At 40.5% G+C, this 13920-nt stretch overlaps 2 protein-coding genes across 2 annotated transcripts in view; both read right to left on the reverse strand.

Moving 5' to 3' along the window:
• Window positions 1-378: 378 nt before the first annotated feature.
• On the reverse strand, window positions 379-1560 carry LOC129091642 (dexamethasone-induced Ras-related protein 1-like). Its single transcript, XM_054599331.1, has 2 exons — window positions 1190-1560; window positions 379-949 (listed from the first exon to the last, which is right to left on the reverse strand). The coding sequence occupies exons 1-2, from the start codon at window positions 1458-1460 to the stop codon at window positions 420-422; spliced, it is 801 nt and encodes a 266-aa protein (XP_054455306.1). The 5' UTR covers window positions 1461-1560; the 3' UTR covers window positions 379-419.
• Window positions 1561-7858: 6298 nt separating this feature from the next.
• pemt (phosphatidylethanolamine N-methyltransferase) overlaps window positions 7859-13920 on the reverse strand; it is a 65309-nt gene continuing 59247 nt past the window's right edge. The window contains exons 6-7 of the mRNA XM_054599152.1: window positions 12894-12968; window positions 7859-9293 (exon numbers count right to left, since the gene is read on the reverse strand). Coding sequence (XP_054455127.1) covers window positions 9239-9293; window positions 12894-12968 — 130 coding nt within the window. The 3' untranslated portion in view covers window positions 7859-9238. The remainder of the gene's footprint in view (window positions 9294-12893; window positions 12969-13920) is intronic.

The following is a 13920-nucleotide window of genomic DNA, read 5'->3' on the forward strand; positions in this document are numbered from 1 at the left end:
AAACATATAATAAGATGTAAACAACATTCTTCCCCCAAACATTGCGCCTCCGGAGCAAAGAGTCTCTTTTCTCTCCCCTCTGGCCTCCGGAGAAGGCATGACGTTAACTCAACACGTTTTACGCATCGATGTGCGAGTCTCACAAGGTATGAAGCCACGCCAGGCGCTGGGCTCTGATTGACAGAACAAGCAATCAATCAATCTCAAATGTCTTTTTTTTGGCAGTTCAAGAGGACTCGCGTGTCCAGTCAAGTGTCCTTGCAGACGGCGCTGAGCCGGAGCGCACTGCGGCCCCGGCGTCTCCAGACCTCCCGGGTCAGTTTGAGCGCAGCCGGCCGCACAGATCGCGTCTCAATCTGACGCACCGGGCTCCTTCTACTTTCAAAGATTAACGTTGAGTTTGTGCCTCTCTGTTCCTCTTAACTGATCACACATCTCTCTTTTTCTTTGACCTGGCCGCCTCCTATGGCCTTCTCTTTAATGTACATGAGGTCGCTGTGCACGCTGGGTCTCCGTGCGCACGGGTTGACCATCCCGAAGGCTTCCCCAATGTCCTTCATCTTCTTGTTTTTCAGAGACTTTCTGTGCAGCATGTCGCAGTACTGGACGGAGACCTTGCGGTGAAGGTCGGGGCTCATCTCGTGAGGTAGCTTGGCCAAGGTGAACAGAGTCTGGAACATCTTATCCACGTTCTCGTTGCGCTTGGCGGAGATCTCGAAGTATGCGCACTTCTCATCCCCGGCCACCAGCTGATCGATCTCCTCCTGCTGCACCTCCCGGTAGAACTCTCGGTCTCCCTTGTTCCCGCAGATGACCAGAGGCACGTCGATGTTCTCTTTGATCTTGTTCTTCAGGCACGACTTGGTTTCGAAGATCTGCCGCTTGAGCCGCTGCACCTCCTGGAAGGAGTCGCGGTTGTCCAGGCTGAAGACGAGGATGAACACGTCACCTGGGGGGGAGAGAAGGAAGCTTTGGTTAACTTGGCCTGCTTTAGAATCATGCAAAGTCTTCGAGATGCAACATGTGTGTTTTCTAACTATACAGTACTCTGTGCGCCCTGCTTCCATGCGCTAAAGACGCGCAGTGATATCACGTTTGCAGCATTTTTAATTGCTCTTTTGCATTTCTTTCTAATTCTCTACGACTATTCTTCTTGCAAAAACATAAAGCAACAAATGTGGATAAGTACCTGTCAGTATGGATAGTCTCCTCATGGCGGGGAAAGGGTGGTTCCCTGATGTATCCAGTATGTCTAGCTGGTAGACTTCTCCCTTGATGCTGTACAGTTTCCTGTGAAAGTCATCGATGGTCGGCGTGTACTGCTCGTCGAACCTCCCGTTCAGGAAACGAGAAACGATGGCCGTCTTCCCAACTTTGGTGGATCCCAGAATGACCATCCTGTAGCAGTTCTTTGCTGGGATGTCATAATCGCTCTCGGAGGGAGACATTTTCTTAATCATGATTCAATCTTGGAGCGAGGACTGCTTCTCCCTGGACAACAGTGTGCGTAAAAGACGGATGAGCAGCTTGTGTTGATCAGTGGAGATCTGTGTCGCTCTGCTGCGGTGTTTCTGTCTGAAATCCGGACTGGAGCCGTGTATTTAAGCCGGAGTGCTCCTCCTCCTCCTTCCCCACGTCACAGCTCAGTGAGGAGGAACTCGGGGCCTCATTGAGCGCTGGGAAAAGCGGACCAATCTCTGACTGGTGCGTCAGTTTCTTATTTATTTCTAAGACAAGAAGGGAGGGCTGGGAACGCAGAGACAAGCAGACCATCCAAAAACATTGGATTCTGTAACATCAGGGCAAGTAGCACAGTGTGTGAAAACAAAGCAATAACTTACATGGAACTTTACAAAGTCAATCATTTACGCATCTTCCGGCAGCATTTAACCCGGTTTGGCACATTGTTGAACATCTGGTTGACCCTTGGACATTTACTAAAAACACTAAACTTGGTGAGCGGATGTGAGTTCTTCCAGAACGATCAAATATGTTGCTAGACAGTCCTTTTAAATGTGTGGGTATTATTTATGTCATTTTGTCAGTTTCTCCAATCAGAGGGTCAGAACGAAGACACTTAACCCCTAAATTGCCATCGGTGTGGACTGGATGTTGCATGAATGTTAGTTAGAGTCTGATGGTCACTTTTAATCAGTGTGTGAATGGGTGAATGATATGTAATATACTACTGATTGTAAGTCATTTTAAATGTTAATGTAATGTAATGTAATGTTACAACAAGCAGCACTGAACACAGTTTTCAGTTCATCCTCAGTCTTGCAGATCAATACAGTGAGCACATATCTGCACAAGATTAGGCTTCAGTTATGTTTCCACTGCTATTGGATACAAAGTCACATGAATTCATGACTTTATTCACATCCTCAGTAAATGCTGCAGCTTCGTGTCACCAGGCAGAAGGAAGGAGGCTGCTGCAGTTTTCAGTGGAGTGGCTGAGGCTTGAGTTACTGCAGTTGCCAAAGTGACCAAAAGGGGGCATTCTGGGTATAATTTCACATGAAAAGGGCCCGACTTACCTGAGGAAAAAGACTCATGGTGGAGTAGCTTTGTGTGTATGGGTCAGAATATAAGCGGTTTCCATCTCTTTGTTCACTGGACTGCCTTCAAGAGATATATCTTTTTTTTTTTTTTTCTATCACAGCTGGGAAATAGCATAAAACATGTATCTTTAATTAAATAATTGACAGTCATTATAATAAAAAAGGAAAATGAAAAAGATGGTTGTATGGAGGTGGTTCAGTAGCGTTCATTAACTGAGTGTTTGCTGCTTTAATATGCAGATTTATTCAGTCAGGTGTGGAGAACAACTTACTATCTTGGTAGCACCATATGAAAATGTGAGAACTCTAATGCAGTTTGACACTTTTGTACAAAGAGGTTCATGCTCTGCAGTGACCTCTTAATGCCACTGTCTGTCATGAAAACAGTAGAGTTGTTGCTGTAAGGTCCACTCTATTTTTTCTCTCATTTTATAAAGCTCTTTTTCTTTAAGTGCAGTCACATAAGCTCTCTTCAACCACATTGCCCCGCACTCAGCCCAGAAATACTAATAAATAAATATGGAGGAGAGCAATCGTACATTGTAGACACTAATGAAATAAATGTTCTTGAAAGCTCCAGAGCAGATAGAGGTTGGTCAAGATTGTTTTGTCTACAGTGTATCGCTGTTTCTATTTCCTTCAAAGTTGAACAAGAGAGAAGATTGCACTCACACAAGGTGGAGTAGCTTTGTGTGTATGGGTCAGAATATAAGCAGTTTCCATCTCTTTGTTCACTGGACTGCTTTCAAGAGATTTATTTTATCCCAGTTGGCAAAAAGTAAACATTTATCTTTAAGGAAAGAATTGACAGTCATTATAATAAAAAAATGAAAGTGAAAAAGATATGTATATGGAGGTGGTTCAGTAGCGCTTTATAAACTGAATGAAGTTTGTGCAAAGTGAAGGTGAGGGGTTCAAAAGAAGGCACCAGAACATCCGTTTTATGTTTTTGTGAGTGTTTGCTGCTTTAATATGCAGATTTATTCAGCCAGGTGGGAAAAACAACGTACTCTGTAGCCCCATATGAAAACTTTAATACAGTTTGACGCTTTTGTACAATGCGGCTCATGATAAGTGCATTCAAGGGTCCAGCCGTGAATGTTTTCTCAAAAGCCCTGAATCTTTTAGGTTTTATACCTTCAACTTTGTGTAATTTTCCCCAAGTCTCTTTGACTATTCGGCATTGTCATTGGTGTTGATCATTGCTACTACAACTATGCTATCACTAAAGAAAAAAAAAAAAGGGTACTGATGACTACATTTACTTGGTTTTGTGTGGGATCCTTGATTTGCAGTTTGAGCAGCCCATGTTATTATGATATGGATTCAAATGTAGCAGACTTGATACTACAGCAGAGTATAACAAAGATAGATTTAAATGTTACTAATGCCTTTTAACCCATATATAATGGAACTTAAAAATGTAACAGCTAAGCATATTACTTTTTTAGATGGCAGGAATGAGAATTAGTCTTACTCTACATTTATTGTTTTATGGTTTTCAGAAGTAAGACAGTTGGATTTGTTTTCCCTTTGCTGTTTTGTTTTTCCCAAATTATGTATAGTTTTTAGACATTTGATCATCAATTGTTTGGAAAACAGTGCACATCGCTGCTGTAAATGGGAAAATAATCACAATAGTGGAAAATGTCCCCCTCTTCTTCTGCAATACTTTAATGACACCTGACCGGACAGCTAGGCCCACCAACTGTTTATCTGGATGGACCAACTCTTCATATTTACATATTAGAAATGCATTAAAGGTGTATTCATTTATTTTCATGATTATCTGAAAATGTGTTCAGAAAGAGTGCTGACCCCCTGGCATTGCAGACTAGCTCTAGGAACATGGAATGACACAGCTGGTGCAGGAGGTGGAACGATACCATTAGATGTAGTTGGAACCGAGGAACCAGAGGGTTGCCTCTATGCGACTGCGAGTCGCTGAGGAAAAGTCTCTACTGTTGTTTGTCCCTATGCACAAATTAGCAATTCGGAGTACTCGGCCTTCTTGGAGCCTTTGGTGGCGTTCTGGAAAAGGCGCCAAAAAACAGTCATAATAAAACTGTCATAACAAAGACAGCAGATATCTTAAAGTTTGACCACACAACCTCAACATAGGTACAAACTAAACTTTTTGTTTGTCCTGCTTTGAGGAACCTTTGATCACTAAACAAGCCAAGCCATGCTGCCTTCAGATAAAGGCTTTCCCCTTCGGTTCCCACCGAAGAAAGCTCTCCTAGTAAGTGTGACTGCCCCCTGATCCTTTACACTCTGGGGTAATCAATAAGTGTTTTGTTTTGTCTGCTTCGAATCAGGATAACAAACTACAGAGTGTGCGTCACAGAGTCAGTGGACGAGGCTGCTCTGCTCAGAGCCTCCAAGCAGGACAGGAACAGACTACAACGGACTGGTTTGCAAAGAAAATCATTGGTGCCAGGCTGCCCTCCATACAGGATGTGTACATCTCAAAGGTCAGGACATCACTGCAGACCCTTCACACCCTGGACACAACCAGTTCCAACTCCTCCCCTCTGGTTGGCACTACAGAGCACTGTGCGCCATAACAACCAGACACCATAACAGCTTCTTTCCACAGGCTTTCGTACTGATAAACACTTAATTAGTCATACTGCAATATTACCTACATTTTGCACTATTACCTCTGTTCTGCAATATTACCTCCATTTCATTATAATTCTTTTTGGGGTTTTTGTTCATATACATCTATATTTATACGTGTTCATAGTAATTAAATGTTAATGCCTCCCTTATTCTACTTGTTGTCCTTTGTTTTCTGTTTTATTTGTCTATTTCTGCATATGTACGTTGAGAACAACGGAAAAAACGGAATGAAATACCTTGTATGCGTACGCATACAGTACCAGTCAAAAGTTTGGACACACCTTCTCATTCAACTACTTTGAAGAATCTAAAATATAAAACATATTCTGGTTTGTTGAGCATTTGTTTATTTACCACATAATTCCATATGTGTTCCTTCATAGTTTGGATGTCTTCAATATTAATCTACAATGTAGAAAAAAATAAAAATAAAAATAAAGAAAAACCATTGAATGAGAAGGTGTGTCCAAACTTTTGACTGGTACTGTACATGGCCAATAAAGCTGATTCTGATTCTGATGTTTTATGTCTTTTTTAACCTTCACAAAACAAAAATATATATATATAATTTTGGAAAAATCCTTTTCTGGTTAAGAGTTAGATGAAAAGATCAATATGTCTCATGTATATCTTAGCTTAGCATAAAGACTGGACACAGGACAAAACAGCTAGCCTGACAGTAACTTCCTGGAATCTCCAGGCAGCTGGTCCCGTCTAAGACATTATACAGCAGCTCTGTAGTCCAGCTAGATGTGGTTTTTACACTTCTGTTTTGGTAAAGTTTAAAGAAATTAAATATAACTGGTTAATTAGAAGAGGAATGTACTGGAACTCAATTCTTAAGGACCGTAGTATTGATAGACTCCGACTTTAACAGGTGCTTTTATCTGTAATTTTTAATGTTTTGGTGTAAATTATCATCACGCTGAAGCATCTCCTCTCCTCCTTTCTGCCTCTCAAAACACTGTGTACTATAGCATCATTAGATGCAGCAAAGGTGTTTGACCATCTTGGAAACCTTTGGAAGTAGAGTAAAATATTATGCCATTTCCCTTATACATCCATTGTAATTACATTACATTACAGTCATTTAGCAGACGCTTTTATCCAAAGCGACTTACAATCAGTAGTATATTACATATCATTCACCCATTCACACACTGATGACAGGCTACCATGCAAGGTGCCACCATCAGACTCTAACTAACATTCATGCAACATCCAGTCCACACCGATGGCAAGCCTTCGGGAGCAACTTGGGGTTAAGTGTCTTGCCCAAGGACACATCGACTGCAAAGCCGGGGATCGAAAAGCTGGGTATCGAACCGCCGATCCTCTGAAGAACGACCCTGCTCTCCACTGCGCCACAGCAGCCCCAATTTTGAATTTCTTTGTTGATATTCTTCACTCTGGAGAAAATGCCTTCAGAACCTTTGTGCTGATGGTATTTGCAATGACCTCTTAATGCCACTGTCTGTTATAAAGAAAAAATAGTTGTTGCTGTAAGGTCCACTCTATTTTTCTCTCATTTTATAAAGTTATTTTTCTTAAAGTGCAGTCACATAAGCTCTTTTAAAAACACAGTGCCCTGCACTCAGCCCAGAAATAGAGAATAAAGAAATATGGAAGAGAGCAATCATACATTGTAGAGTGTATAAGAGTGATGACACACTGCTACAAAGTGAAAAAATTGTGCTGAAAGCTCCAGAGTAGATAAAGATTGGTCCTTGTGTCGAGATTGTTTTGTCTACAGTTTATCGCTGTTTCTATTTCCTTCAAAATTGAACAAGAGAGAAGATTGCACTCACACAAGAAAAACATTGCATTTGTCCGTTGCAAAGACTTCAATTGAAGTGAATGGGAGAAGGAGCAAATATCGATTTGTTGTACAGTCATTGTAACTGCTCAGTGAGACTGTTCTTAAGACCTGAAATAAAAGGTAAAATATCAAACCTATTTACTTTGGATTATGACTCAAATTTAAGAACACAGGCTACTTATGTAAATAGAAAAATAGTAGCCACTAAGTAGCTACTGTTGGTAATCAAGAGAAACTAGCAACAGTACGCTTGATTTCAAAAATGATTCAACTGAAAAACTCAGCCCAGTGTTGTCAACTCTTTTCCAATGAAAGTAGCTAGCAGCACTAGCTCCAAAAGTCTCTAAACCTAGCAAGAAAGTCGTGATGAACATAAACAACAAACATGTCCATTGTTAGTACCCATTGCTGTCAAGCTAAGAGCTTCTGGAACACTCTGATGACAGGCAGGTAGCTCGTCCAATCAGATCATTTGGGCCGAATTAAATGTATGGACCACCTTATTACAGTCATACAACAGCCAGAGATACCAGATCTTTGTCTCTTATCTTTTGTCAAAGCATTTGATACATTGAATACGGTTGGGATGCAAAAAGAAGTTTTAAAAAATACATCAAAAAAATATTTTTGAAGATTACCACCCGGAGCTTTAATAACAAACCACTCAAATGTGTCATTTATTACAGGGGATGCATTAGCACTACTCGTTGCAATCATGAAGAGAGATACTACTGTCCTAATATCCCTGAGAAAATAATAATAAATGATGCCCCCACATCTGTCTGTAAGGGGTACATCTGCCGAAGTGCTGCCTTAAGTGCATCAATTAGTAGTCGTCAGACACAAATAGAGACATCACTCGTTTATTACATAACACATATCTCACATCACCAGGCAGTGTGTGTTGCTCAGTTGGGAATGGTTTGCATAGGTACAGTATAAAGCCGTTAATGGTACAGCTTATCTGACATTTAAAAGGGTTCATTTATCACATTGTACAACAGTTACAAAAACAACGGCAGTGTCGAAGGCTATCTTGGGTTTGTGTTGGTTTTTCCAACTCTTTTTCATATGGTTGTTCTGCTTTGAAAGATTTCACTCACACCAATTAATCAAGGATGATGTCACTTCACTAACAAACTGTTAAACCGTCGTATTTCCAATTAACATACTCATCATGTGAGTGTGTGTATGATTTTTTATAAAATAATTCATTGAGAACATGTGGTGGTTTTGAACTAGTTAATAAACATTTTGTGAAATGTGCTAGCTGCTTTCCGGTATTTACTGACTTTGCTCATATCTTCCTAATATCTTTTCAAGAATAGCGCAGTGCCTGAAGGTCTGTGTTGACCAAGTGTTGCATCTGGAGAGGGGCACAAATAATACAAGGAATGTTAACAGCATAGAGGGCAACAACCTAACGGGACCTTTTGACAGTAGACTTGTCGGACAGGTGTCTACTGGGGTGCAGGGTGCTGGTATTGTGCATGGAGTCCGTTAAAAGTACCTGACATGACTTTGAAAAGTGAACTCTGTGTATAACACTCAGTGAAGGTGGATGGGCTGCTATTTTCTGTTGCAGATCTTCTTCTGATGCAGGCTGGTAGTGGTGGTGATGAGTGTGTTTTAACTCTGCATACAGCTTTAAAGGAATAATTTAACATCTTGGGATATACCCTTATTTGCTCTCTTGCAAATAATTAAATGAGAAGATGAATTCCACAGGTTCAAGTAAGGAGGAGGTAGAGTCTGGAAACTGTAACTATTTCTAAATGGACAACGGCATTCTGCCTAGTGGTGTAGCATCTGTGGTAGTTGCCTGCCAGCTTCATGGTGGCTGCGCGGCTAAGCTAAGCTAATCACTTCCTAGTTCTAGCTCCATACGTACCTCATAAGAGGTATCAATCTTCTCATGTAATCTTTAACAAGAAAGAACTAAAGATTGTTTCTCAAAATATCAAACTATTCCTTTAACGTGCCATCCTTAGCCCAATTATGCCATGACCATGTGGTCCCACATTACATTAGAAACTTGGCTCCACGTAGCATTCACATTATTAAGAAGAGCATAAAATCACTTGCAGCTGCAGTTTGAATGCAGCCTTTAAATCCACACTGGAGGGGGATTAATGATCAACGCTGTTGGTCAGTAGGTCTGTCCTCTTGTCTGTCTGACAGGAAGGGAATCCTCAGTCATACCAGGATCAGGAAGCAGCTGGGGCGGGAGGGGTCATTCGTGCTTGCGGCGCTGACTCCTCTCCTGATAGATCAGTTCGGTGAATGGTCTGTAAATACAGCAGAACAAACATATAATGGGGCAATAAATCAGCAGCTTGAACGCCGTACCAGTCCGTGCCAGGATCGCTTGTGTGTGTGTGTGATGAACCGCGAGGGAGCCTGAGCGTATATGTGTGTGTGTGAATGACAGGATGATGCTTGGTGTCTCCACATGTTCGTCCACTCTGTTGCACATGAACGGTCTTTACACCACTGAACCCCATATATCAAACAAACAGCTGTACCAAACAGCAGCTCTGTTCTTTGTGTGTAATTTAGATTATTTGGTAAAATAACATCCCAGATAGGTGAGGGAAAAAATTGCACTTGGACAAGCAAGGGATTAGAGCTGAGGTGACAGGGCCCATATTTCTCTGGTGCTCTATTGACAGTGTGCAGGATATTGAAGTGTGTAGGGGAGAGCCGGTACGAAAGTAACAATACAAAAGTAATGCAATATGAAATGAATGCGGTGCATAAGTAACGTGCGATATTCCCCGAGCCTATATGAGTCTTATATGATACTACGTAAGCATATACAGCATCCAACACAAAAACAATGACGATGATACATCATACTCTCGTTGTGTTTTACCCAGAAAGCTGTTTCGGATCAGGTAAATTTGCTCAGGTGATATCTTTTTTTTTGAATGACAAGTCATGTTTAATATTTCATGGGATTTTTTTGAAGGATTATTGAGTACTTTAACACATCCTGAAATTCGCCATGTCAGAGTAAACTGTCACATGTTTAACTTGAGGTGTCCTTGTCAGGAAAAAATGAAAGATGTTTATTTCGTCCCTCTACATCAACAACATAATGTGAGTACGAGAGAAAATGAAGTTTGTAAATATCAATAAAGTTGAATACTGTGAATATTGTGCTACTTCTGACCCACCTGTGTGTTACTTTTGTCCCCACTGACAGGGTTCACATTGAGAAGGAGGAACATAAGTTTAATATCTCGTTATATTGAAGTCTTTCAACATTTGTGCCAAATAACACCTAGCATGGACAGAGGTGAGTTGTTGATCACAACAAATAATACGTTTACCTTAAAAGTGTTACTTTTGTACCAGCTCCCCCCTAGGTTCCTTGTAGAAGTAGTTGTATCTTGCCAGTACTGTGAACAGTGCTGCTGATCGGTGTAGAGTAGCAGTTAATACGAGACAATCGAGGCCCCGTATGAAACCAACCAATTTCGACTAATATACTGGATGTCCGAGCCAATAGGACAGTCAGTAACCCTAGTTAGCAGTTAGTATGCTTGTTAGCTTGCTAACTTCCAGTTCCACCAATCTAAGCGATTCTACTAAAATGTATTATTTTACTGCAGATTTTTGTAATTTTAGACTAAAAAGACTCATAACCAGGATACTGTTCAAGTGCATGTATAGATGCAGCTAGTTATCACCTTGAATCAAAAAATGAAATAAATATCCTGAGCTGATCCACAGGATCAGAATTCAAGCTGGATGTTTGAACGACAACTTTCTGAATCGCCTAATTACGCAGGATTTAAACACTTATCGACACTGTTGAAAGTGAAAAAGAATTAACCACAAATAATAAACTGTAGCCAGCAGTTTCATTAAACATTTAGATTGTGTGATAGATGTTATTAACTCTGCGTTTATTTAAGCAAACAGTGAAAAAGTGGAAAAACACCTCTAACCTAAAAGACTCATGGTGGTAAGCAGATGTGGATATTATAAAAAAATAATACGATAGGACACTATAGACGTTATCATAGGAAATCATCAAAGAAAAGCTTGGATGTAGGGTACATTTTCTTAACACGCCTAAATTGCTTTACTAATTTATAGCAGGCCTAAATAGGCTAGAAAAATATGCATGATCAGAAATGGATTTAAAATAAATGTTGAATCATAAAACTTTGTCCGGACATCCACAAGTGAAAGTCAGATACTGATCCGTTACCTTAGGGAGTCTGGATGTTTCTTATCACAGCCCAAATATTATTAAAGGCAGGATGAGACTCATTTACAGACTTTGTCTTGTTGATGGCAAAACACAGACCAAAAGTTGAAAAATATTGAAATTATTTGGGTAAATCAATCCTCACAAATGGCACTAGAGAAAGTCAACCATGATCCAGCCTTCTAGTTTATTTTAGAGGTTTACTAATAGATGATGTGAAGGGGAAAAAAGCCATTATTCGGTGTCAGCTTTCACCGCTGCATCTCACTCTGCATCCCAGGGGATTATGAGCTAAAAAAAGCAGAGAGGCATTGTCCAAAACTCACTAGACATCTATTTCCATTCGCAGTGTGGTTGCTGCATCGTTGCCATTGCTGCTTTCACCCCATTTCAGTCACTGCGTGTGGCAATATCCAACTGGCTGCCTCGCTACCCTTGTAGATGTTAACTAAATGAGATCATTCAGAGTCTATGCCAGAGGCAGACGGAAAATATAGCTTAGTATGAATCTTTTCCCAGTCACAGTGTAAAGTAATAACTGGCACCTGCTCTACCTTCAATTCACAGGTTTCCGGCTGATTGACATGAATGTGGATTGGCGCTGCCGCAAATTGCCAAAGCGTCATGAACATCTGCGCTCTAATTCACAGCAGGTTTAAATGTGTGACAATTTCATGAATGCATGCTTCCGACTTTTTCATTTAACCTGTTGGGCAAATGAGCTCATCCTTAGACACAAACAAGATAACCTTCATGGGCCCGACGAGGTAGGAAATGGACAAAGAGGGCTCCTCACATGCAGTTACATGACTTGTAATTTGATTGAAAAAACCACAAAATAGCTATTTATTGTTTATTTGTGGAGAGTGTTTGTGTGTGTGACTGCGCTGGTGTTTACGTGTTATAAAGTAGGTCAGTCAGTTGTGACCTAATAAATCCGCCATTTCTCATCCTTTGTCTTTCTGCTGCTGCTGCTACAAAGGTTAACATTTTGTTTGTGTTCTTACTTCAGGGTCCTCAATATAATAGGTCGTGAGCAAGAATGGTGTGTTCATTTACACCCGTGTGCATCTGTGTCATGAGCTGTCATGATGTTATGTGAGTGGTTCCGCACACATGTAATACAAAAGACATCGGCACAGTTAACACATGAACACATAAACACCTACACACACACAAAAGTCGTGTTTTCATCACTTTACAGGACATTACATTGACTAACATCCATTTTGATGGGAATTTACCTTGACCCTAACATAACTGCTACTTCCCAACTCTAATCCTTCCCAACTCTAATCCAAACCTTAAGCTAAATTTAAACCTAAACCTAAACCTAACCTTAAACCAAGTCTTCACCCGAAAAGAAGGATTTTTTGTTATGGGGACTTTCATTTTGGAAGGCGAGTCCCCACAACGTGACTGTGTAAACAGATTTATGTCCCCGCAACATGAGTAATACACCCCCCCCCCCCCCTTGTGCTGAGAGTCTAAATGATCTAAATTGACAGATGGTCAGTCACACTTCACCTCATAACATGTTGTCATATACATCCGCGATTGTGTCTGATAGTGGCCTGAATGGTCAATTTAAAGGTGTATTCAGCGCATTTTGGGGTGCATTCTCACGTGTACCCAAGTGATTGACCAAATACATTTGAAGACTTACCCCTCAAATTGTATCGCCAACTTGTAAGCCACGGCTACGATGGCAGTCAGGACAAGACCAACAGGACTGGCACCACTGAGACGGAGAAGGAGAGAAAAAAGAGGAAGATGGCTGGGTTAGGTTATATATTGAGTGAGCAACACAATATGTAATGGAAATTTGAACCACTTATCAGTTGTCTTCGACTGATGTGAAGTGTATAATTATGAGTACATAAAGAGAGCGACTGAACAGAGACGGCAGATCTTGAGATTTATTTAAAAATCTTTATGTTAGTGGCCACCCAAAACATATCCCCCACAATTTCAAAATAAACCATATTCAAGAAAAGAACCAAAAATATTGTCTGAGGATATATTCAATGATAAATAGAGTAAATGTAAAATGGTAAAGTCATGATTGTATAAAGAAAATAAGTAATGATAAGAAAGATATTTTTTTTTCAACAGAGTTGTTCTCAATGTAGTTCATCCTTGTGGACAAAGATAAACACAACCAACACCACATTGACCTACATACATCTGATCAGAATGTGGCACAGTGACACAGATTCATTTTGTCAAGAAGTGGAAAAAACACATTACAAATCATGAAGCCAGACTTTTATTCCGAGCAAATGTGTTGGTGGTAATGCAGTGGACATAATTAACAACAAAGAAAACCCGGGAGTGCAGGACTGATAGCACTCTCAATTAGGGGTGTGAGAAACAAAAGGTTATGATCTCTTTTATCGCTATTATCTGTAAACATATTCAATATAAACACCATGTGTGCGCTGGTTTAATTTCTCGTCCTACTGAAGCTTACATTGCCAACTTTGACCTAACGGTGAAAAAAGATAGAAACCTAATCAACAAAAAAATCTGACACACTGTCACTGCCTGCTGAACTTGATTTGCTGATGGGGCTTATACAACTGTCCACCCTGACCTACATAAGCAGGCAGTGATGGAGGAGCAAACGCACACAGAGAGAGAAAGTACAGTGCCATTCAGTGATTTCCTGGACTTTTTACAGCAAGTTAGAA

This window comes from Anoplopoma fimbria, chromosome 5, assembly GCF_027596085.1.
Source record: "Anoplopoma fimbria isolate UVic2021 breed Golden Eagle Sablefish chromosome 5, Afim_UVic_2022, whole genome shotgun sequence".
Lineage (NCBI taxonomy): Eukaryota > Metazoa > Chordata > Actinopteri > Perciformes > Anoplopomatidae > Anoplopoma > Anoplopoma fimbria.